The sequence below is a fragment of the Arctopsyche grandis genome, chromosome 4 (genome assembly GCF_051622035.1).
Source record: "Arctopsyche grandis isolate Sample6627 chromosome 4, ASM5162203v2, whole genome shotgun sequence".
NCBI classification, from domain to species: Eukaryota; Metazoa; Arthropoda; class Insecta; order Trichoptera; family Hydropsychidae; genus Arctopsyche; species Arctopsyche grandis.
Genome location: NC_135358.1, coordinates 26,680,507 through 26,708,403, shown reverse-complemented (window position 1 = coordinate 26,708,403; position 27,897 = coordinate 26,680,507). Strand labels below are relative to the sequence as shown.

Genomic DNA, 27,897 nt, shown 5'->3' with positions numbered 1-27,897 from the left:
AGTCCAGTTGTGAAAGTTGTGACGGTCAACAATGTTGTGATTGGGAATACCGTTTCTCAACTGATAATAATTAACGTTCCGTCTTTAACTCCTCAGTATCACAATCATTATTAGATTCAAACCGACAAACGTGTCGAAATGGCCACGATCAAGTTCTACTTCGGATTCCTACTGTTGACCATCGCTGCCATAAGTAAGTCAATCCTCGTTGATTACACTGATCTACTGTTTAAATGATAAAACCTTTAAAAAGGGCGAACGGTTTGATGTATGTCACCAAAAGTATTTGTATATATGTATGTAATATTTCTTAATCGGATTTCTATCTTGGAATCTTTGGACTAATTTTTACCATTGCCAAATTCACCATCACGTGAAGAAGGCCACATAGCTGGACGTTCCATTCTGTTTTCATATATTTAATGGATCGGAATTGACTTTTGACTGTCATAGAATTAATCCTTGTATAACACTTTTTGCATGTTATCTGTATGTAAATATTGAATGCGTAATATTACTATTATTCTGTCTGTAAATAAGATTAATCGTTCTCTTTGAAAAATATTGTGGTTGGGTGTGGTGGCTGTCAAATTTAGAGGTCGAAGATTGATAACGAAAGATGTTTAGACAACAAATTCATTGCTTTGATGTATTATAATCGATTTATGATGATTGTAATACATTATTTCGGATTTCGATCAAATCGAAACAAAAAATGAATTAGATTGATAACGCTATTTTATCAACGATTAATTCCAATTTTACTATAGGGCTATTCTTGCTGAACAAAAAGTCAGTTTTATATCTATAAGATATGTAAAATACCTTTGTATATGAGTCGTTATACAGCTTTGTATATGAGTCGTTATATTTGAATGTGGCGGAATTCCTATTTTCATTTCCAAAAATACTATTTCTGTTTGACTTAATTCACAAATTATTGTCACTTCTTTTAGTTCGACATGTTCAAAATCTCGGAAAAGCAGAATATACGCATAATACATATAATATTATAGGCCACCAGTATTTTAAAATATTGTTAAACGCATAGCATTATATTTAATGTTTTGCGAAATATTTCCCAAATTAAAGAAACGTAGATTTATTCCACTTTCAAATATACATAATTGCTCATATATTTGTTTGTAAAATATGTTCGAATTTTCAATTTTAATTTATTAATTTTAAAATTTGTCAATTATAATTTTAACAAATCTTTAAAATCTATATTGATTTTCATTTTCAGGTATTTAATCTTTAAATTGTTGTATTTTGTAAAATATTCAAATCTATTTTATTACTTACTTTAATCTGTTCAAATTGTTCGAACTGGAAAATTATATGATTTAAAATATTAATATCATTATAATTTCAAATAAAGTTTCAAAATGGTTGCAAAACAAGACACACTTTCAATTATATCCAAAAATTGATTTAATTAAAATTTTTATTTAAATCTAATAACTAAAAAAAAAATATTTTCGAACATTACATATATAATTTAGGTTTCCATTTCAAGCCAAATATCATATAATTGAATTAAATCGTTGATACAGTGTATATTTTTAAGTCGGTCGGAATTTCCACGTTTTCCATTTTATTTTCGTTTCATGCATGAGAAGTGAAGCGCTTCAGGTCATTTCAATACCAATTGCAGTGCCAAAATTCACTTGTACAACAAAGTTAACCGATCGTGAAGAGTTTGCACACATATATGTATATATATATATATATATATATATATATATATATATATATATATATATATATATATATACATATATTATATGATTTTGACCTTTGATATTATGTATATTATAAACTAAGGAAGAAAAAAAAGTAGAAATTCTTCGTTCCACTTTTGGAAATCCGTATCTATTCGTGTCAACGTATTGATGTTAACTTTTCGTCTAAATATGACATCCTCTAGTGGATAAGCTCTCGATAGATTACCAAGCTATTTAGATTTAAAGCTATGCGCAGACTAAACAATGGTTAGCCATTGTGCAAGCAAGATAAGTGAATCTCTTGCATATATGAACATATGTATGTATGCGTAAAGTACATGTGCAAGGCGAATCAATTGGCTGATGGCATAAAGTTATTGACTGAACCCACTTTCTTGTCCGGTGTAAATTGCACATTGTTCGTAAACGGGATATTGCTTTTGTCCTCTGTCTGGACAAAAGTGACCCATTAAATGGACCGTCGACTTTCATCTTTGCGGATCTTTGTTCAGAGCTCTTTCTCGCGTACTTTCATCGACAGACGATGCTTAATGAAATCGACATTTTTTGCATCTGTTGCAGTTGCAACGCATTGCCAGTATAAGGTTTCAATTGCTAACCGATTGATCGTTCAAAAGTTTCGCGATTTATTACACTGACGTATCGGACGTATGCATTGACAGGTATTAAATTCTAAATTGTCCAGTATTGGATATTGCGAAGATGTTTGGATATACAGTTTCACCTGTATTTCCTTATTATATGCATTTAAAAATATTAATACGTAATCCATGAATTATTTATAAGGATATTATTTCCATTATATATTACATTAGATATTATTTCCATAACAACATCTTATTTTGTGGCGTTATTAATAGATTTTTTGGCACTTCTACATATATAATTGTGATCTTAATTATAAAACAATATAAAAATCGGTAAATATTTTTGTATTTATTGTAATTTATTTAAATAAAGCACAATTTATCAAATTTTAATACGTTTGTTCAATGTTAAGTCCATTATATTTTCCTGAATATTCATTATTATATTAAGAAATTAATATTCATATTAATTTCGTAAACAATGTTGGCTAATTTCCCAGACTTTTATGGTTAATTAAAGCGAATCTTCAATAATACAATTACGCAATCTCATTTGAATTTATGAATAAATAAACTAGGTATCGATGAAAATATATTTCCATTGAAATGTTGTTGATTATATAATTCATATACTGTTTAAAGATTTGATCGTTACTTGCGAAATATTATAACCGATCGTAAAGTTAAAATTTTATATACTTTCTCTCATTTATAGAATGTATTTGATAAATGGGGAAAAATGTCAACTCTCTCATTTTGAGGTGTGTGAAATGTCACGTTCTTTGTAATTTATTTAAAAAAAAAGCTCTTCCTCCAAATTTGGAAAATGGCACTTGACTCGTACCTTCAATACAATTACACAAGTTGTAGTATTTTAAAAATTTAGCACGTGATCTTCTACATATTCGCATGTTTGAAACTGATCATCGTTGTTGTGATTTTATCATTTTTCAATCGGAACGCAAATATAATACAAACGAGCGGCGTGAATTTTCACAATTTACTTTGCTTTCACCGCTTCGTTATTCAAATAATTTGAATCGTTCATTCATAACGAAAAATGAAGTCGTCTTCGCGTTTTGCGATAAATGAGATCTATCGTTTTTGAATTGGCATAGATTTATGCCCAACAATATCGCATTCGAGAAAGTTGTTCGCCGCAAAATTATAGGGCAAGTATTAATATTTAAGATTTCCGCGTTAGATTAACACGTTCGGAAAAATCTCCCAAAATATAAAAAGCAAATGAAGTACCTAACTAAAATAAAACATAGTACCATAAAGTTCACCATTTCGGTCTTACACGAGACTCGTAGCAATAAAACGATTACAAACTCGTCTAGAATAAATTATTCTCGTTGAATAGAACTGCGATAACCGGAGCCGACGGTCATCGGTATAAAAATGTTAGTTAATTTTTTTTCTGGGTGAAATGCAATCAGGGTCATAATCATGCGAACCGGGCCAATAAGACAGGTTCATATTAACAAGCTACGATGATGATTCGGGGAAATTGGACAATACTTATGGTCATTGCGGTCGATGATTATAATGCATAATAATCATCGTATGCGGTAGAATAGTAATAACTTTAACATATGTACATACATCTATAAATACACAGTCATGATTTTTTTAATAGAAAAAGTATATATGTATATAAATTTGAACGTTTGTGAACTTGTCTGGTCGATTACGTAATATTTTTTGCATTTACTTCAGATAAAATCGGCAAGATTGAGATTGTATGTATACTTATGTGCATTTAACACACCATTCGCAAGGGAGCGGTTTCACAAGTGAAGGTCATGGTGTTCAGCAAAATCATGTTCTAGTTCACTCGCTATACGAGTTTTACTTATGTACTGACAGTTTTTATAAGTTTTGATGTTAGTTTTTACAAAAATAAAAACGTTACAGTCCAATAATGATACTAAGATTTTTAAACAAATACCTTTGGTTTTTAATAGGGTTGTGTTTAGATTTAGCACGGGGTATAATTAGCACCATACTTCATTATACACAAATGCGTGTCGAAGGTTGGTTTGAAAGAATTTCAAGTCTTCCGTTGACCTCCATCTTTGGAACACATTGAAAACCTGTTTTGTTCTAGAAAATCGAATAAGCATTTACGAATTATGTGCGCTATTACACAAACATATACAACTAATGTAGAACTATTTTGTCTTGTGTTCTGATTCTTAGTACTTCAATTATTGTATAATGCCATTTGAATTATATATACAGAAGTACTAAAGCGTACTTCGACCGAATCAAAGATCACTTTTACACCTACGCCAATTTAAAAGTCGACATTTCGCCTTTTTGCACGTATGAAAAAGAAATATGCCGGCTCCATGTTTCTCAGTACCCTAGCCTATTTTGTTCTGTACAATTAAAAATAAATAAAAACAACAAGTGAAGGCATAAAAGCATTGACTAGTTTTTACATGTATTATATTATATCATTTATAATACTAAAAAAATCTGTATAAAATTATCTACATACATAATACTCTCAGTATAATTAATACCCACATTTACGTTTTTGATTCGGTTTGTTTGAGAAAATATATATTTTTAATGAAAATTCATTATTAAAATGTTGCTATATATTAAATAGGTATTTTTTAGCAATAGAAAGCGATGCTGGGTGTGGACGATAATCGAATGGGTGACCGTTAGTCGTATTCAGTCATCAGTTTCATACGATGCAATTTCGACTTGCGATGCTCTATTTGAGCTGTCATCAGTTCATTTTCTCCTTAGACAAGTCGACACAATATTGATACAGTTTTGCAGCAGGTAATTGTTTTTCTCGACCGTTTTGCTATCGCTTTTGCCGGTAGTTCGACACGTACTCGATCGTTGTTGCCTAATACGCCTTCTAAACGATAGAATTGCATGTTTCTTTAGAAAAATTTGGAAATATGAAAGAAAGGCAATTAAATGTGATTGCCGTATTTAAATTATTATGTAAATAAACAAATAAAATCGTGATACTTTGCTCGTTTCGCGAATGGCAAATTGGCGTTTATGTGCAATATAATTATTTATAAGACCCTCACTTCATGGCTAATTATTGTTTATACTACTATTACTATTAAAGTAATCAATTAAAAATATTAAGAGGTAATGTATGTATGTTCAGGATTTTTATACGAAATATTGAAATAATATATGTACAATTTTAAAAGAAAGCAAAACATGCACACTATTTTCATTAGTGAGATTGATTTTTGCTATATAAATTATATTACAATAATAACCCAAACGCATTTCTATATAATTATTATATTTTTTGTTAAGATAATACACATGTCTATTTTAATGATCTCTATTTTATTTAGACATGCTAAAAGTAAAAACTGTGTTATTTTTATTGTTTCGTGTTTAAAATGGTAGCGTGCCGACAATGGCGTTGTAACACGATCACTTTCTTTAATGTTTGGTTTAATTTTTACTTATATACATATATAAATAATAAACACAATAGAATCCGATTTAAAAATATGTAAATAAATAATGAAGCATGAAGCTATTAATCAAGGATTCGCAACTGAAAAAATGTAGCACGGATGCACTTCGAAGGTGTTAGATGCGTTTTAATGCGGAACATCCTCATCTTGTGGATTTATCACGCAATTATAATGTATGTAAGAACGTTAAAACATGTATTTTGTACGAGGCATTTTTATCTAAATTAAGGCAAAGCACCCGTCGTTAGCAAATGCCGCTTTGTGTGATACTTTTTTGATTGCTCTTGACATTTATTTAATGTCAGTCATTTTTGACTGCTGGCCGCCCCAGTATTATTGTGATGATAGGCTTTCTTCAAATGTACAATTTTTCACTTTAAATTTCGCCTTTGGGCGTGCGATACGAGGTCGATGGACCATCTGAAAAATCCATGGAAAAACCTACGCTAAGATGTAAAATTTTGTGATTCAATATCCTCGTTCTAATTACATATTCAGATATGTAAAGCGGAAATTGGTTCACCACTTTAACAAGGACAAATTCGCTAAGGTGAGTGTGCTTCAACATATCAATCGTGTGTCGTTATTGAAATTTTATTCTATTCAATTCGAAAGGTTAACTATCACAGTTGCTATTGATTACATAGGTATCACGAAAAAATGCAAGATTTTTTTTCTTAATAAGCGTATCGTGTCTACAGGTTAATAATGCAGTGTGTGTGATGTCGAAAAGCGTCGTGGACATAATCCGTAATGAGCTCTCAACTTTTACTTCAACAATGTTACATCTTATTACACACTAAATCTTGATTGATAATTTTTATTACACCCTTCGCAGCTTGTTTGTTGATTCCTCAAAACCATTTACGACGGATGTTAACGGGCGTTATATATTTTTAATAGATTCAAAAGAATGTGTTTTAGCAGGAAGACTCTTATCCTAGGTATGTATCGTGTGTGTGTACATGTATAATAAAGAGATAAGTATTAATTTACTAAATATGCGGCTGCTTTTTTGTTAGACTGAATTATAATATTAGATTTGCTATCCTTGAGATTGTATAATACATATTTAGACTATACGCACACATGTGCAGTGTAATTTTGCTTGTAAAAAATGCTTTATTACGACTAGCATTCAGTTTTACGGAATTTTGCTCAACAAAATAAGACAAAAACAATGTTAAAATACATGGAATTGGATTTAGCGATGTGCATCATAGCACAGATTATATTCAGAGATAATATTTTAATTTAATTTTTTTATAACCGAGTTTAGTTCGTTTTTTTTGACATCTATATACATAGGTAGTTGCTCCAAATTTAATTATGGTATACACCGTGACAAAGGGTTTTTTCTTTCTTATTCAACTTATAAATTTTTAGTGTTTTATTTTATTTCAATTGAATTTCAATGGATGTCGTCATCATCATCATCTGCAGCCATTCACCATCCACTGCTGGATGAAGGCCTCTCCAACACGCTTCCACTCGTCTCTGTTTTGTGCAACTCTCACCCATCTTCCCTGCCCTCCTTTTTTAGCCCTTTTGTATTCTCTCGGGTACCATTCTAGCATTTTGCAAACATTTCGTCCATTCTTATAGCTACGTGGCCCATCCATTGCTATTTCAATCTCTTCACTATCCGCTATATTCACTACCCTTGTCATACTCTTCACACACGTATTCCGCTTCCTGTTTTTCCTCGTTATGCCGAGCATACAGCGTTCCATATTTCTTTGAGTGGATTGGACTTTGTGTAGCATTTCGGCGTTCAATGTCCAAGTTTCACATCCATACGTCCTCACTGGCAAAACAAATTGATCATATATTTACAAATGTATATTAGACTGGAGCGAAAAACGCGAACTTTGGATTTTAATGGATTGACGTTAAATGGACGATGGAAATGTTAAATAAAAAAAATAATTAATGTTAAATAGTGTCCTGTGCATACAATCAAATGATTTGTCTCTACAAAAATTTCTAAAAAGTGGGCTTTTTTCATATACATATCTCTTTTTCGAGGATATGTAATTTCAACTCTTTTACTATTAAAAAAAAACGCTCAATATTCACCGATTGAATTTTATTTTGGTCGATTATAATAAGTTTTGACTGATTTAAAAGTCGCCGTTACGCTAGAAAGTCCCCATACAAAGCGCGTCACGTTCGCAATGAATATTTGTATGGGGAAGCGCTTTTTTTTAATTTTTCTTTCATGTTCCTGTGATTATTTTGAAAATAAAAGTCATTGAGAGCTTCTTCGGGTATATAATTTGAACACAAAAATACCCCAAAAAAACTAAGAATTTTATGGAATATAAGGAGGCCAAAATGACCTACATATATATTTCGATGCAAAATGTCGTATTTTACGTCAAAACAGGTCATCTTGGGCTCCTTACATTTCGTAAATTTCTATATTTTTTTCGGAAATACATAGATAGTTCAAAAAAATGTGGGTGGTTCAATGACTTATTTGCATCTCAATATAGTGATGTAAACAAATAAATTGATTGCCAATATAAAAGTTTAAATAAATTATTAATGAGTTAATACGAAATTTGTATGCGTGCCGCAATTTTTATCGAAGGCCAAACGCACATTTTTTTTAATAAAAAATATTTTTTAATCAATTTAAGTTTGACGTATTAATCGATTTTGTTTAATAAACTTATAAAATCAATATGTTTTTTATTGGAAATCTTTTCCCACGGCGATTTGGTCATGTTAGCCCATAGCGCTTTCACTCAACGTCAAAGCGAATTCCGCCATATCTCGAATGTTTATTACGGGCGAAAATTTATTACCCGCACGTCAACGATGGTAATCGTCGAATTTATATATTTTCCTCTCCAAAGTGGGAGTTTGAAAAAAATATCGAATGCAAATGGACACTTAGCATGCACGAGGAAATTCTTCATCGCGGCACGGATAAGTCGCGGCAGATGCATATGTACATTGCGCTCTAAAGGGGTCGTCTGAAAATCCGGTTTTATCGCGACTCTCGCGTATCCGACTTTCCAGATTCCGGTGGCCGAAAAATCGTTCAATTTGCCGGTTTTCGTTTGATGGTATGTATACCGTTCCGATGTCCCCAGCCTTCAACTTTCTACGTCTGACATTGGCCCAGTTTCGCGGTTGGTGGCCTGTCCACCACGCCTAGACAGATTTTATGCAAACGTCTCCAGCAAGTGTAAAAATGCCTTAAAATCCTCCAAGATAAACAACGGAGTCATCATCGATGTCTTTGCCCACGCAAGATGAATTTCACCAGAGCGTACTGTAAGTGTTTGGTTAATTAATGCAAGACTCGTGTCTCACGCTAAATGGAAAGTTCAAGCGTATCTTTAAAAATGCGTGACTTTTAATTAAAGATGGAATCTATAATGCATTCGTAACGGGATCGTTTTGTGTTGTGGTTTATTGCTTGGAATTTGGGCTATGAAATTTGCATATCCGGGTACTCTTTGCACTATGGAATATGTCCCAGTAAACAAACTATAAGTTTATATACAGACGTAAGAAATCAAAAAAGCAAACGTTCCGCATAAATGAAACCGACATACTTCAATGTTGTGTTTATATTTTACGATTTGCCACCTCTATGTTGTTGATTAAACGAATTTGTGAAAATTATAGGCTTGTAACATAGTTTTAGCGCATCTATATAGAATCTATTGCCTACACGCATAAGCTCAAGTACATCGATTTAAATTTTGCAAGTCTTCTTTTCGTGATAATACTTAAAATTGATGATATTACATTGAACCTGCTTACTTTTTACTAAAAAATAAATTTTATAAACATCAATTACTTTATTTGTTCGATTGCACACATATTTGTATGAATGGTTGTTTTTGATCTAAAAAAAGTAATGACGGCATAAAAACAGTATCTTCAATGGAGCAGGAAACGCGTTTCACTTTCTTTTTATACCTATTGTCGCTGATGATCTTCAAAAACCGGAGTTAAACGATCAAAGTGCCCCGAGTTAAGGTCAAATATCTCACGCGTCAAAAATTGATTTAGAAAAATAATACCATCGTGTCCACAAAAAAAAACAGCATCCATCCTTTCAAAATATACATACATACATGCATTCTTTATTAATTGTGCTGTCTATCAAGATTAACCACCAAAAATATGTATTGGAAAACGCCTAACGTATGCGAAACTATGTATGTTGAAAAAGCCGAAGCACGACTTTAAACACTTTTTTTCAAATATTTTCGATACTAACGAGAAGTAAAGGTTCATCAAATTCAAATTTTTATAATCGACGAGAGTATGAAATTGATTTAATCACTGTTGTCCGACAAAGTGTTACCGCATATAATATAATTGTTTAATCACTGCCAACGTCCGAGGTCGTTAACGTTTCGAATTTGCCGCCTCATTGTCATTTACCTTACAAATTAATAATATATGTATACATCTCGATATATCATATTACAACACAAAAATTAAAAACGTGTAATTGGTTTCATGTTGAAAATTACAACCAATCCGATTTAATCATCTTGGGACGCTGCACATGATTTATTACATTCGGTCATTGTAAATGTCAAAATAGCACCTTAGGGAATAATCGAAGATTACAATTACTACCTACATATATACATACATATATGTAAAAATATTGATCCCGAAACACAGCCTCAATATTACATACGTATGTACATATATTCGAAAGCGATTAATTTAATTCCCAACGTCAAAGGTCGGATCAATCACGTTAGTTGCACCATAGTTGGGTCACCTGTCATGTTTTCTATTTGTATGATTCTTTTCGCATATGTATGTACATACATCAAATCATCTGCCTAGTCATCGTACATAATCCGAATAAATAGATGGTTCGTTTATCGAACAATCGCTTTAATGAACCGGGTGTGAATTTGCCGATGCGATAACAACCCAAATTAGAGATGTTTGATGTATGTACGTTTCGATTAGTTATGTATAATATGTGCAGTTGCAAAACGAGACATACGAGTATGTGGATTTGCGTGCAATACTATATATAATTATGTCCACTGTTTTACCGTCGATCGTTTTGCAACCCTAGCAGTTTCCTCTCTCGTAATATTCCATTGACATTGTTTTCGTGTACCACTGAATGATACGGGTAAAAAATAGAGTGCAATTACGATATGAAAGGTATTCTTTGTACACAGTAGATGAAGCCAGCATGCTGTAGGCTTTTACTGTAATTACGTACGCCTGATGTGTTGTAGGTATGCGTCTAATGCACATACGTTTATTGTGCACTTGAAAAAATATAATGTATAAATGATGCGCTTCTCAAACGTTTCAACCGAAAAAAGTAATGAAATGATTGTAAATTATGACATAATAAAGACTAGGAGGCTCGACTAGAATAGTATAATGCGTACTTAATATTGAAACACGCGTGATGAAAATTTTACTAATACAATTTTTAGCATAATACATAATGTTCTGTTGAAAAAAATCAATATGTCAAATTATGTATCGTAAATAATATAATGTGCTATTGAAATAAAGCCACCACTGAGTTTTGATGTATGTACATACGCCTACGAAATTGGGCTCATTACATTTCAAAATTATCTTTATTAGTATCTATCCATTTATATATTTCTTCAGATTGATATTGTTTTATTTTTTTAGTTATTTAAGATCGTCTCATAGGAATAGAAGTCCTTAATATTTTAGTTTAATTATATTTACGTACATAGGAATGGTTCAATACGTAGCAGTTTCGTGATAAAAGTCTCATAGTTTACAATTATTTTAGGGATGTACATATATGTACTACGCAAGAAAAATTTAAAAATATAAAAAAAAAGCACATTTTTTTGTCGAGGTTTTATTTACATTTTTTTTTATGTAAAAAATATTAAATAAAACTAGATATAAAAATTTCAGTTCAATATACTGAAAGGTTTCGGGGTAAAAACTCGATTCTCTAGAGTAAAAGTACTACTTCTGGTTGAGGTAAAAATATAAGTGCATAAAATTTATCATCTATTCCTTACATTTATCATATATTACATGTAAAAAAATCAGTCCGATCTTAGGATCGTTGTGTCTTAGGAGATAATTGAATCCAAAAACTTTAAAAAAGCTTGTAAAAAAAGACACCTACATATGTATGTAGGTATATATAAAGGGAGGTTTTTAGAAATTAAAAAAAAATTTACGTTGTATCGATTAGCATTTCAGTATCTCGTACTAAGTTAAAATTCGATAGGCCTAACGGTGTTCAAAAAATCTTTAAAACACACAGACACACACACACTAACACAAACACAGACAAAACAGAATCATGAAAACGTAATCAGTCAATCAAATCAATCAAAATCTCTAGTTCGAGTTTTCGCATGATCACAAAACTTTATCTATTGTTACAACGTACATACATAAATAAAAAAACTTCAACTTGGATATTTGTATTCATTGGAAAACCAAAAAATTCAAAATTAATTGCTGAAATTTCCAACTATAATTGTGTATGCGACTTTAAACTACTACGTTTAAATATTATATAATAAATTTTTATTTGTATTTTATATTTTGGTTTTCATTACAAAAAATGTATATAAATGCGAGATATCACAATTTAACGATGGTATGTTTTACATAAAAAACAATGTTTAACTATCTGTCGACATTTATTACATTTGAGATGGTATTACATTAATTCGAAAACGTTTTATTACCAAGATATGAATTTGTTATTGGTTTTTAATTGAATCCATTCAAGTAATCAAAATTTAGAACAAGTCAGTGTTGAAAATCACGCATTCGTTAGTAGTAATTGCGTAATACGAATCATCGTAGAATATTTACGATCGGATGGGTTAGATAGTTCCATTAGGCTTATGAATCAGTCATTAAGGTTATGACACTAATGGGAAATCGACAAAGCGAACTTCGATTCGGATAATGCATTCGCGTGCATTTCACACTCCTATTACTCGACAAAGTATTAGCCTGCATTTGATTAAACGATTGCACTTCGAAACAGTGACGTTTCCATTGAAGATTTTACAGATTTATATTTAAAACGAGAATTATAAATACAGTGAAAGAATCCACGTGTATAATATTTGAAGAGAAACTTCGTTAATGAGATTCGAATACTTAACGGTAGTGTGTTAAGTATCGATAGTTTCAAATTTCCGTCGGACGATTCTAACCTATTTTCTTTAGAAAATCCGCATGTATTCAATATCTTAATGTGTGGAAAATGCCCTTCAATGATTCACACTTAGTTATTTAATACATGTTTTCGAAAGCGGAACTTTGAAAATGTATTCTACTTAGTTTTTTTTTTCATTTTATTTAGAACAATATCCGTTAGTTATGTGCATAATGGGCATAATGGGCAATTCTGCACAGTTTATATTCTTCCCACATGTAGCACACATTTTTTCTGGGTTGTGTAGGTGATTTATTGGAATTACACGAATCATCGTACAACAGTTTATTGGCCGATACAGTGCTCGTCAAACTGTTTATTGTTGCTGACAGCTATTTTTCTAGAAGACTTGCGGTGTCAAATGAATAATTCAAAGTACGTAATACCAAATTCAATTCAAAACATTATGAGATTTCATTAAAAAAATTTTAAATTTATTTATCTAAATGTAGCTTAATAGCGAATTACATATATTCAATCATACAAATAATAATATATACACATACTATCTACATATATATATATATATATATATATATATATATATATATATATATATATATATATATACATGCATTTACATACACATATGCACACAAGAAATAAAAATTTAACTCATTATCATCTACAGCCATTCGCCATCCATTGCTGGATGAAGGCTTCTCCAACACGCTTCCACTTGTCTCTGTTTTGCGCAACTCTCATCCATCTCACCCCACACATTTTCCTAATTTTGACTAACCATCTTTCCTCTGATCTTCCTTTTACCCTTTTGATTTCTCTCGGGTATCATTATAGCAATTCCTTTGTCCACCTTTCGCCCATTCTTCTAGCCACGTGGCCCGCCCATTGTTATTTCAATCTCTTCACTCTATCCACTATATCCACAACCCTAGTCATACTCCTCATCCACGTATTCTGTCTTTCCTCGTTATGTCAAGCATACAACGCTCCATATTATTTTGAGTGGATTGGACTTTGTGTAGCATCTTGGCGTTCAATGTCCAAGTTTTACATCCATACATCATCACTGGCGTCAACACATTGATCGAAGATCTTTTTGTTGAGGCAAAGTGGCATTTTTGATTTTAAAAATTCATTCGTCCAAATGCACTCCATCCTAATTTCATACGTCTCTTTATTTCTTCTTCTTTACTACCGGACATGTCAATGATTTGACCTAAATATAAATAATTATTTACTACTTCTACTATTTTGTCATGTAATAAAACGCTATCAGGCATGCAATAACTATTAAACATTGGTTTGGTTTTATCTACAAAAAAAAAAAATTAACTACACACATTTAAATATCAAATAGACTATTTTTGTATTACAATATGGAAAATTTCACACGAAATCGTCTTAATTAATTTATTAAAAAAAAAAAACACAAAATAGATGTGTCGCATTTTAAAAAGTAGTAATCGAAAGTAATATATTCATGTAATTCGTTGCTGTAAAGATAAATTATGCCATTTTTTGTATAGTTTAATGCCCGTATAACGTTTAATTATATTTCTCGTCATTTTTTCACACGACGACGTGATATATGTCTACATATCTAAGCTGTAAGATAACAAAATGACATCTATCATGTGACACGTTATTTTTCAAAATGAAGCGCATCTACTTTCACTGTAGCCTATCTTTCGAATTAAAACACATTAGTATTATCCGTTGGCTCATCTTAAACGCTAAAAAACCTTAAGAAATTCGCTACGACACATTGAGTTTATTGCGCAAAAACAAGGTTGATTTACAGAAGTAACCCTCGAGTAATAGGATCGTTTGTATGCTGAGAGGTTCGCCAGGTTTATAGACTTCCGAATTAAACGTGATTTGAATAAAATTTTATGGTACAAGTCAAGATGAGCTTGATGAGTTTTGAAACTATTCTGAAACCGAATCTGTGATGAATCCTTTGCGGTTCAGCACGTCCTCGCAGAGAAAGTCGAGAGTTGAGTAATATCGCATGGGAATCTAAAGATGGAAATTTCCAGTTGCTTTCGATTCGTGATTCATTCAGGATATCAAGTTTTGTGATGTATAACACAACACAAATTTGTGTAGCATTTGTGTGGTTACTACGTAATGTTTTGCACAGGAAGCATTCGGTCTATTATACATATTGTACTATACGTATCAGTATATATCTAAATTTATAAATTGTTCTGGGTATTATACATATGTAAAGTATTTAGATTAAGACTCGATATATGCGAAAGCTTTTCGAATACGCTTTGAGAAACATCGTCAAAAGAGACCACGTGCCAAATTCGAAGATTTACCCAATACTTACATATACACATGTGCATAGTATCCACTTATCCACCGAATTCGAATCCGGCTATTCCTCAAAATTGGCACACGATCTCGTTCAACTAACTACCGGTTATTTACGGATAAATTGGCATTCTAAAAATGCATCTGCTATTCACCTAGAATTCATGTATAATTATTTACAATTGATTGAGACTTTACATACATTAATTCAAGTCGTAAAATGAATATTTAATAGTAAGAAATGTCATTGATTACTTCTTTATTTGTGACTTTTACTTGCATACATTTTGATTTGTACATGCAATTTAATTGTAAATGAACATGATTTTACCGTACAAATTGCTTGGTTAAAATAAATGCGACGATGTTCAGAGAAATCTTTTCTCGCTTGTGTGAACTGCATTAATTGCACACTCACAATGATATATTAATTGCACACTCACAATGGTATATTTACATACATAAATATATTATGTCCTACTTACAACGATAATTTCTAGTCGATATATTGTACAGATCCTGTTGACCGTGATCAATTTAGATCGCTTAAAACGGCAATAGATTCACGAGATCTTTCGTGTTTTATTGTTTTAATCGATAGTTCAGACGAGCGTGATTATTTTTGCATTCGTGAGAAAAATAAATGTAAAACATGTTGTCTTAACTAAATGATGTAATTAATTGGATTACCTTGAACACATCCCATAATCGATTATGTATAACAAAGGAGAATCACTATGATCGTTTGTTATATCAAGGTGATTAATTACCATGGGAAATACTCATCGTTAATTAACAACATGCATTGTATGATTTTAAAATTGCAATGATTTTTTAAAGGATGACCTTTGAAGAAATTTTTTTCACGCTGAAAAAGTTTTAATTGATTGTATGCAAGATTTATGTTATCATCTATTTGGTATATCTTGCTTCAAATTATTCTCATTGGATAAAATGATCGTATAATTACTTACTTATACGATAATTACTTACATACTTACTACAGTATACATGTATGTACATACACCTGTCTAAATTAAAATTCACAAGTCATAATTATAGGGTTGAGGTGATTTCTTATAAGGCTAACTACGCACACTAATGTTGATTTTATATTATACTACTAATTTACATGCTATTTTATCAATGAATAGGTTGAGTATCGTAATATCGTCAACGTCAACTTTCTCCGATGCATTTGAGCAAATGAATGAATACTTCATTGAATACAGTGGCCAATGAAAATTAGGATGTTTCAAATGTCATTGAAACATTCATTGGCCCGTATTCGTTTCGGGTCGATGATTTCGGTTTGTTATTTTTTTCCACTAGAAAAGTGACACAATATATTTCAGACATTGTAGCTTTGACATTAAAAATAACTTTCAAACAACAGATCTAGTGTTGACATAAATTGTATGATAAATATGAAGTGACAGTACATAATGGGAGCCAAAGTGCCAATTGTCAACAATTGAAGTATTGACATCAATGCTGTTTATTGAGAAATTTGACACTTTTTTTTTATTTATAATGAAGAATATTTTAATATTGCAACTTGAGGCTTTGAGAGTCAATCAATCAATCAATCAATCAACCAATCAATCAATAATTTTTTTCATGAACAATATTTTTTTTGAAATTCATCTTGAAAGCACAATGAACATCATTTACGAAAAAGCTGTTGAACTTGAAAATTTGATGTGTTAATTAATTGATACCATCATACCATCTTTTAAAGCTGTCTTTATTAAGAATAATTTTTCATCATCACTTTTGATTTTTAAAAAAGTGCTTAGCAATGAATGACGCACTTTACAATAAAGTATAAATCATCATCATTATTTCAATTTTATTAAAATAAAATCTAACAACCTTTTTTTGTTGAAGTGTTAATTTGCAAAGTTTTATAATAATTAATCAACTATCGACAAACAAATAACAAATTTATGAGCTAATTAAAAAGCCCATAAATATGCTACTGATATTAAAAATTGGTATGGGCGTTGTTTTATGTATATTTATAATATGAAATGGAATCAATTCTAAATTTTTTACTAGTTAAGTTAGGTTAACATTGTTAATAATTACCGTATGATTCTACCCACTATACTTATACATATGTACTTCTACTCTAAAATATAAAAATATAAAACAAAGAAACGAATGAAAGATGCAAAAGAAAATGACTTTTAAAAAAGGCATAAAAGTTTGTAAACAAATTCAATTGATGTGCTTTTATTGTCTTTGCAGTAAAAACCATCGTAATTGTTATCCTTTACTTTCTATTAATGAAATGCATATTCATAATGTTGATCTTGCATATTGAATACATTATTTCGGTTAATTCGAACAGACTACTTTAAGCTATTTATCTTTCTATTGGGTATATTATCGTTTGAATAAATGAAACAGCACTCGAAGTGACTGTTAGAGATTCTCTAGTATTTTCCTTAAGTGTTTTTAATATCAAATGAAAGTCAAACTTTCATAGACCGTTTTCAATTATACATCCATTAGAGAAACGCACAAGTATTATTATCTGTACCTCATCGCAAAATTACCGACTGGTAAATTTTATGCACGCTCGATTTCTTCAGCACCCGACCCATCGGTGGCGGTAAATGTTGCGAGCTTCTGTTTGGTTATCGGGGCGTGTGAATGTATGGAAAATGCCGATGGAAATCGCCAGGTGTATTAAATCTGCGTGCCAATTTGTCTATTTGCAGGTAGCGTCAGGTCGACGTGCGTGTTCGATTCGGATTTCGGGTTCAAACTGAACTGCGCTTTCAAAAAGTCCAGCTTATTCAGAGTGAGGAACTTGGGAGGCATCAAGGCACACGTGGGATTAGGTAAATATAAAAAAATTCAATGAAAATCGTCGATGGAAAGTAGATCTGAAACTGGAGGAGATGCACTAAAAAGATGACCCAACAAATGAAACTTTTATTTTGTATATATTGTAAATGTAAAGACTATGATATACATATGTATGATACTTTTATTTATATATTATATTTTAGATCTACTCTTCATCGATCCCTTCTATTATATTATACTTAATTTGATATTTTCCTTACTAATTATATGTATAATCTATGTAGTGTTTGGCTGTAAAACATTCGCTTGAATATTAATATTATATAAATAATGCGGAATGATTAAATTGTATACATATGTACGTGTAGTCTAAATATTTCTAGAAATTAAGTAATAGGATGTTTTTGTTTTGAAATATTAAATTTCATTCCAAATTGAAATATACCTAGATATGTCTAATTTTACTGCATTAAAATTTCTACATTATATGTATGCACATAAGTAAGTATAAAAGGTTTTCTTATTATTGTTTGTTTTATTAACAGGTTTTCTATGAAAGGAGTAGATGTTAGTAAAGAAGTTGCCAGATATTCATACATTGAATATCTTCACTTAATATAAATTTAAATATCTGTACCCAATAAGTAAAATGTCCTTCGTCTATATTTATCGGAAAATTGAATTATATACATATTCTATATTTATTAAAATATATAATATTTACATACACCATTTCATTTGAAATCATATGATCTGTTGATAGGTTAATAATACTATATTATAAACAAATGCATTTCGGTTAAAATCTCAAGGGTGAAATTTCTCATGAAAACAATACTGTATGTAAAAATTTATATGCACATATACATACATATGTACATACATTATTAGTAGGTAGATAAAGTAAAAAGTATTTTTAATTTAAAGTTGCTTTATGAATAAATTCACCAGGATGTAGGGTTTTTTTTCCTCTCAAATAAAATCAATATATTTAATTTATTTTAGTTTTTTAATTTTAACAATAAATGGTATAAAATTTTCAAGTGGAAACATTATTATTACACATTTTTGATAATTTTTGCATTTTCTACGGTGTTGGCAAAATAGACATTTGTAGGACCATTAATCTCTCGGATACAGATATATTGTTATTGAAAAAAACTTGGCCGTAATACGGGAAATTAAATGCTGTAACGAAAGAATTTTAAACAGCGAATAAATGATTTTTTTTTAATTTTGAAAGTTTTAGGAATGTTCTATAAAAAATGTATTGCGTTAGGTTTGGCGTTTACGCGTGCATCGATGTCTCTAAACGCGTATTAGAATTTTCGCCATTTGAAATGATTTTCGCATACAATTTTTCATTGAATAAAAAAGTCAAATGACTAATAATAAAAAGTGGAGTAGTATATTTAACATTGTAGAAAGGCAGTGTGTCCTTGATTATTGTTTTTCTGAGGTCGCCGTAAAAAACGACTGCCTCTAAACGAGTTTTATTCAAAACAGTATTAAATATTTTCTTAGAGTGCATCAACCGTGGAACATTTGGCATTTTAGCCATACACCGATGAAAATTTGATTGCCACATTGGTGTTTTCCCATTGAGCCGATTCACGTGCCTAATAGTAATCGAAAGATATAAACGAATCATTATGTCTCGAACGATCTTGATATGTGGCATTTATATGAAAGTAGTCTTCGATTTGAACGACCAAAGCTTTACGCTCAGTTGATTTTAGTAACATCGAAGTTAAGAATAACGACCTAAGCAACCGTAAAATTGATATGAGACAACTTGTAATCGTATTCGAAATTTCTCAGAATCCAAACCAATAAATAACATAGTAGGGAATATAAATAGCTATAGGTTGAACTAATTTCGTTACCTATATATTATATGATTCAAGCATGCGTGTAGTTAAGAAGATAGTCCTACATATGAATCGCTTTATTTTTTAGGTTTTAGCGTCGGCGATGAATTGGGTTTCGACCAATCTTTGAGTAATTTGGACAACAGAAGACGAGCAGTTTCAGCTGTAAATGGATCACCCTTCATCAATACAATTGCATCACTAAGTTCTCCCCCTCAAAATCAAAAGGTACGTTAAAAGTGTTTTCAATCGATTTAGTTTTATTTATCGGTAAAAAATTTGATTGTTCCGAATGAAAAAAGCGTGGAAACGTTTTCAAACAATCATCACATCGTTTAAATGCATGATGACTTTCGTCACGATTTTCACCTATTACCAGATTTGTGACGTGTCTCTAATGATGATGATTGTGCGTCTGAAGCTTTAACTCAATGGTTTATGCTTTTTGTTGAGTTTTTTTTAGAAGAGGTCATTTAAAATACATGTCATTTGCACAGGGCCATCCAAAACGAATGATAGTTCGATGATATCGACATTATGACTGATGAAAATCAAATATAGTAAAAAAAAAATCGTTAAGTTATTACAAAAATTGCTTTAAGAATTTGTTTAACATGTGATTTGTATTCCTATACTAAAGAAAAACCTTGAAGAGTGAAAATTTTCGTAAACATTGTGCTCGTTGAGTATTTTTGTTAATTATAATTACTATTAAAAACAATTATCCACAATGTATTCAATGAATTTTAGCACCAACCTAGTAAATTTGGAGTGATTAAGTGTCCGTAAAAACTAATGATTTTTTTACATTTGAACAATTACAATAATGAGAAATGTGTTGATGCTCAAATTAAAAACGATCATAATACGGTAACATTTTACTATTTATTATTCAATTTAAATTTATCACGCACAATGGCCCTTTAACATTTACTCATTACGCAATTTGCGGTTTATTTATGAAACGATTTCTCAATATCCTTAATGATTTTACGCGATTTAAACGATTAACACTATGTAATTTATTATATCGCGTTAAAAATTATACTTCCATATCGATTTTTGTATCCATCAACAACTGTCATACTATTGTGTCATCGATCAATATGTTCTGAGGTTTTATTTCGTTAATTAATGTTTATTAAATCGAGAAAAAGTTCCAAAACATATGTTACATAAATCACGTTCTGAGGAAATACGAAAGAAGAAGATGTTTGAATTTACATATACTTTTATGTGTGCTAATTTTGTCATTGTTGTGTTGAATTAATTATTTTTTTATAAATTAATGGGTTTTATACACATATAAAATGAGAAATTCTACATGTTTATAATTTGTCAAAAACACATTTCTTAAAGCGTGTTACCGTATTAGTTAAAATAGGGAAGAAGGTTTATAGGTTACCGTCAATTCAAGCTTTCAAAGATGCCGTTATTTCAAATAATATCTAATAAAAAATACAATGGCCACTCCTTTCGAATGTGCTGTGACGGATAATGCATTTTTGTGCGTGAAATAATTTATAATTACGAGTAATGACTCAAATTCTATTGTCTTTCACCGCAACGGTTGCACTAAAATAGCGACATGTGCATATTTGAGGTTGACACAAGCGTAAATAAGTGAATTTACTCGGTTTGAGCTAATGGCAGGGATTAGAGGTTGATGTTTCAAAACAACTTAAGTGTGAAAGAGAACTCATTATGATTGCGAATTTTAATTTGCAATTCACGTTTTGTGTCAAGTACAATAAAAGACAATTTAATAAAGAGTCCTCGAACTGGAGTATTGTATTAGCAGAAGAATCTGTGACACATTTTGCAATCTCGCGGTCGCTAATGTGTCGTATCTTTCAATTGTGCCATATTTTGAGTTGAAATGTAATAAAAGTTTAATTTTTTTAGCACGTTTTTCTGACGCATTCGTCTGACCTTTGTATACGTAGTCTAGGAAGGATTTTCGCTTCTTTGATGCGTTCGAAACTTTCTAAAAATAGCACGTATCATATATGCAAAAGAGAGTAATATTTCGTAATAAAAACGTGTATATTTTTTAGAAAATAAAATGGACTTTTATAAGGTTTCGTAACACAATATGAATCTACGCACAAACAACTCTGCTGCTTCGGCAAACGACAACGTAGGAGTATCGACTGTTTGATCGTTTAACTAAAAAGGATTTTTCATATATTATAGTTAAATGGACATTACATAACTCGCTTATATTATATATGCATTACAGTATTTTAAATTTGAATATTAATTGGTAAAGATTAATCGCTCATATGAATAAGCAGGTGATAATAACAAATTAGGCACGGTGTCATCTGTGATGAAATTTTTTTAATTAATTCCTTATTTGAATTGAAAGTTGAATTATTTTTTCTTTAATCTTTTAAGCACATCCAATCAATCGACACACTACCCTATATTTATAGATTCTTCATTTTTTAGATTGAATTTAATCCGTTGTTACACTCAAAACGTCAAAATGTAATTTAAACCTTTTTTTAAATGATTAATTCGAGTGTGTATCTGAATATTTGAATATATGCCGGATTTAAATTTTATAAATTATGTCATTTTTTGAAAAGAGCACAATACTTTTATTATTTCATACAAAATAAAGGTCTGTTCATACCTATCCAGCACGACCCGTATCCTGCAGGTGTCATGCAAGTGCGGATAGTATTTTTTGGTACATTATATGGACGTATTCATACTGCATTCGCGCATGCGCATTTTCGCATTCATGCTCGTCCATATAGAATGTACCAAAGAATACTATCCGCACTTGCATGACACCTGCAGGATACGGGTAGTGCTGGATAGGTATGAACAGACCTTAATAGGTTTCACAAATTATTTATTCTCTCTATGTGGGTCCTATTATTTTTGTAGAATTACTTGATTTGGTTGAAGGTGAAAAGTTATTTGTCCAAACCAAATAAATAATCATTTTATCTATTTCTTTACAGACAAACAACAAAGCTCCAGTGAATAAAAACCGCTTGACTGTGAGGCAACCATCAACTGTTGCAGCTCCGACAACGTTTGGCACTACAACTATACCCACAATAGACAACAGAGAACTACATGTCGGTCGTTCTATGAACAGAGCACCTATGGTCGTACCACCGTTCAAACCAATCCCTCCAGCAAATGAAATGGTGGCACCAACACCTACAAAGCAAAGTTATGTCATGTATGCAAATTCCAATCAAAATCCGAACAGGATCGGCCATACGGCCAATTCGAATCTAGTCAATTATTCAGCATCACCTGTGCGTGTGATTAATCAAGGTTCAAACGTACTGTCATCTAGCATAAGCGTTGGAAACGACCAGGTATTGAGAACAGTACCTGCTCCAACAATGGGACAGTATCCTAAATTCAACGCAATGCCTGCTTCCATCTCTAGAGTATCTATGGCAGCTTTGGGACAAGCTAACAATCCAGGTGTTTCGGTTGTATCGTCTCAGATGTACAAGAACACTGTCCAAGTGCCCATTGCTCCTACAATGATGAGCAAAACTCCAAGTGTTGCTTCGTTCCTGCAGAATTCTCTGGCGTTGAGAAAGTCTCCCGTTTATGCTCAGCAAAATAGCAATCAGAAGATTGATAATATGATTGCTTATAACACGGTTCTTCAAAACAATCCGAACGATTTGTACCAACAGAAGATTTATGCGATATCTAGAGCAACAAATATTTCAGTCGAAGCCATAGAAGCAGCTGTTAGGTTGAGACAAAATCAATTAATCAGTCAAATGATCAATGCTGCTAAATCTACTTCGACTACGACCACTACCACTACTACTACTACAACTACTACTCCAAGACCGATAATAGTCCCTCAACCAACGAATCCACCCCAAAGGTATAATAAATTAAATAAATGTATCCAATATATTTTACAGAATGATAATGGTAACTGGTAAATATGCTATAATGAGTAAAAAAAAGAAAGACTATCTTGACTTCCGTATATTTGATAACTAAAATGTTACATATATGTATGTACATATATTTTCTTATAATGCTTATGTTTATATAAATTAAGTTCAGTCAATGAAATATGGCTACAAAGTGGACACAGTTCTGAAAAAAGGAAATATCAAATTTTGGTTTTAGATACATTTTGTTTGTGGTTATCAAAATATTATTCATGTCCATTAAGGTCTTTTTGATAAATCATTTTATGAATTTTATTTTCATTAATCTTTCTATCTACATAAACAACGAATATATGATACAACATTGTCCTTTAATTTCCACCCACTTTTATTTTTATGTAGAAGTATAAAGTATATTATTTTGACAATAACTTATTATAATCTTTTTTCTTGCCTTATTATAAAAAAATTTATGACGGATAAATAAATTCTTAATATCATGTTTACAAAAAGTTGCCATTTGTCTATTTAACTTTTTAAAATTGTACATTTCCTTGACACAAATCTCATTATTTATGTATCTTACTAAAAAACCAGCTTTGATGTTAAATATAATATTATATGTTTAGTTGGATTACTATATATGTACATATGTACATACGTATGTAGTGAAAATTATGAAAATAGCACGGTTGAAATGATTTTCTCATAGATAAATAGATATTGTGTATTTAAGAACATGCTCGTTCGAATGAAAAGTCAACAGAAATTAAAATGTCTTGCAAGAGAAAATTTCATAACTACATTTTTATGGAGTGGGTAAACTTAGATGGTGCATTTTGATACATTTAATTTATTAAATATGTATTAAATTGTTATTAAAATATGTGTGTATATGAAATTATTACAGCTAATTATTTTTTTTTCAGATATTATACACAAGCACCTCAACAATCACCGGCGTCCAAAGTCATGAATGCGCCCAAAGAATACTATCCTGTAGGCTATGATAAGAATTATGATGATAATTTCATTTCTAAAGTGGATCTTCCTGAAACTTCCTTCTATTGTGGAGATCAAAAACATTTTCCGGGATTGTACGCAGATGAAGATTTAGGATGCATGGTAATTCAAGACGATATTTTATATAAACTGTATAATTGTAAACATGCGATATTTACTCATTAGAAATTGTAAAATTTGTGACAGCAATACTAAACGCAATGCTAATATTGAATAATGTGTACCTTTGATGTAACACATGTATAATGGACATGCGTATATAAAATATGAAGACATTTTAGACATACATAAATCCTATAATACAATATTCAAACGATAAATGTTAACAACTTTCTCGTGTAGGTAAATTTCACTGAAAGACATATGTAAGTATTGAAAAATATGTACAATACATACATACGTATGTACATATATTTAGTGAAAGTGGATGTATCTGATTTCCATTGAAATTGGATAAAGACAAAATTTAACAAGAACTTTATAGGGACAGTACTATTCATTGGAATAAAAGTGTGAATATTCGAAGCTCATTCATGATGTGTCTGCTTACAATGTTTTGTATTATAGTCTGGTTTAGATGTAGCGCATTTTAAGTACATATATGTATATGTCCATACATGTTTTATGTAAATAAATTTACATATATAATGTTTTTTGAATAGAATTATAAGAATATATAGGATATATTTCACATTCCGTATTCTAATACTTGAAATAATTTATTTTTCAGGTATTTCATGTATGCGCTTTGACAGATGAAGGTTTGATCATGAAGTCATTCCTCTGTCCCGAATCCACTTTATTCGATCAAACCATTCTAAAATGTAACTGGTGGTTCTACGTAGATTGTAAGAGCTCAAAGAGGTTATATGATTCAAACATCCCAATATCAAAAAGCTACCAGTTAATGAAAGCTTTGACGTTCTTCTCTTCATATAAAAAGGAATCTCAAGGCGGTGATCAGTCTGAAAATGATGCAAAGTCAAGCATTGAAGAGAACAGCGAGGGTGTAAATAATGCTGTGAAAATATTGCAAACTCAATCTAAAATGCAATTGCCAAAAATAGACGAATTCAAACTATCCGATGCTGTAGCAAGTGCCAACATTCCAAGAGTAGAAATTGTTGAAGCGAATAAAAACAACAGATCCCAGGTGGTAAGAGCTAGTAAAGTATTTGTGCCTGTAAATGCAAATGAGGTGAATGCACTATCATTAGGTGTTAGTGAGAAAGAAAATATCTCCGAAGAGAAAGAGGATTCAACTCCGAAGTATGGTAAACGTCAAAAGAACAAGTCTTCGGAAAGTTCAAATGAAAATATTGAACGTAAAGAGACAAGAACAGAAAAGAGCACTAGTGTTGAAAGAAGTGTAAGAAGGAGAAGACCAAATGTTACAAAAGACTCTGAAGAGACTACGCATAAAAGCGTTGAAAATGACGATGCAAATAAAAGGCACAGATCAGAGAGAGCTAGTGGGGAAATAACTGATGAATTAGATAGTACTACAAGAGCTTCAAAAGTTGAAATAGTTGAAGTGACGAGCTCTTCTGTGAATAAAGTTATACGACCGACAAATTCGTATAATTCCAATAAAACGATAGCGATGATGGACCAAGCGATCATCGGCCAGACGAAGAAAGATTTTACATGAAATCGCTATCGCTATTTTAAAATTAAATAAATTTCTACAGTAATTTTGATAAAAAGCAGTGTTTGAATTTGATTGAGCACTGTTTTTGTTATTTGGTTTTGAAAACAACGTACTGATTTGATCGAATATGCCATTATTTTAGCTGGTGACAAAGAATTTGTTTGTTTATATTAGAATAAGTAAGTCGATAGGTATACATATTATATTTATAAAAAAGAAAAATTTAGTATTTTAGTTGAAACGGTGAACTTTTCATAACCATGTAAGTTGTAGATATTATGTTATATCGTAGTTTAGTAAAACTCATTTAGGTAATTTAATTCTAGATCTTATCATAAGGCTGTTTTTTTATTTACATTTTATATTATATACATATACTGTCGAATATGTATATTCATTGCAGCATTTGATTTTCTGTATTATAATAAGAATTAAATCCACCCCCCCCCCACATTATATTACATATGTTATACTCAAATGTTAACTTATTTAGTTAATTCATGTACAGTAATGATTTAGTCATTCTAATGACAATAAACCAATGTATAATTTTTATTTTTTCTAGATTTAAGTTTGTACATATTAATTAAACGTATTTTGTAGTGAAATGTTTGTGATGAAAGTCACGTAATGTTGCAAACTAATTCACCAACATATACATATATTTTAAATGTGTGAAAATGTTATCGTTGTAAATGCGATGTTTTGTAGTTAATTTTAACTATTACTATTATTTATTTTTTTGTAAGCTTTATTCGTACACACCTAACAATTTGCTCATGTGTTTTATATTTGTATATTTGAAAAATAAAGTTATTTAAATATTTCTTTTTTATAGACTGTTATCTTTTATTTAATTCGTCGAATCTGTGGTAAATGTTGATAAATAAATTATAATTTTTATACCATTTTTAACCAATAAATAATAACATGCGACTGAAGTAGTATACATATTTGATAATATGTACATACATGATCATTATTAAAATTGCATGTTAATCAAAGGCCAACACCGCTACAAGATGATTTAAAAAATATGTCTAATACTTTAACTTATTAATTAAACTAATAAGTGATTGTACTTAATTTCGAGATTTGATACAAAATGCACGAATTGCTGTAGGAAAATATTCAAATTAATTGTTTCAAAAGAACTTCGATTAAATTATGGCATTTTTTTAACATTTTTCTTCATTTAAATTAATAATTACATTACTTTTCTAAATAATAATGAAAAAAAAGAAAATAATCGCGTCCATTAGGGATTTAGGCAAATTTCACTTTTGTTTGTTATCTTAGCATCTATTCGCATATTTTAAGAATTTAGCATCTATTCCGAATTTT

General features: G+C 30.7%; 1 protein-coding gene across 1 annotated transcript; it reads left to right on the top strand.

The window, feature by feature from the left end:
- Positions 1–138: 138 nt before the first annotated feature.
- Positions 139–27,388, top strand: mtg (mind the gap). Its single transcript, XM_077428674.1, has 6 exons — positions 139–193; positions 18,022–18,144; positions 20,072–20,211; positions 22,962–23,863; positions 24,809–25,004; positions 25,633–27,388. The coding sequence occupies exons 1-6, from the start codon at positions 139–141 to the stop codon at positions 26,551–26,553; spliced, it is 2,337 nt and encodes a 778-aa protein (XP_077284800.1). The 3' UTR covers positions 26,554–27,388.
- The last annotated feature ends 509 nt before the right edge of the window (positions 27,389–27,897 follow it).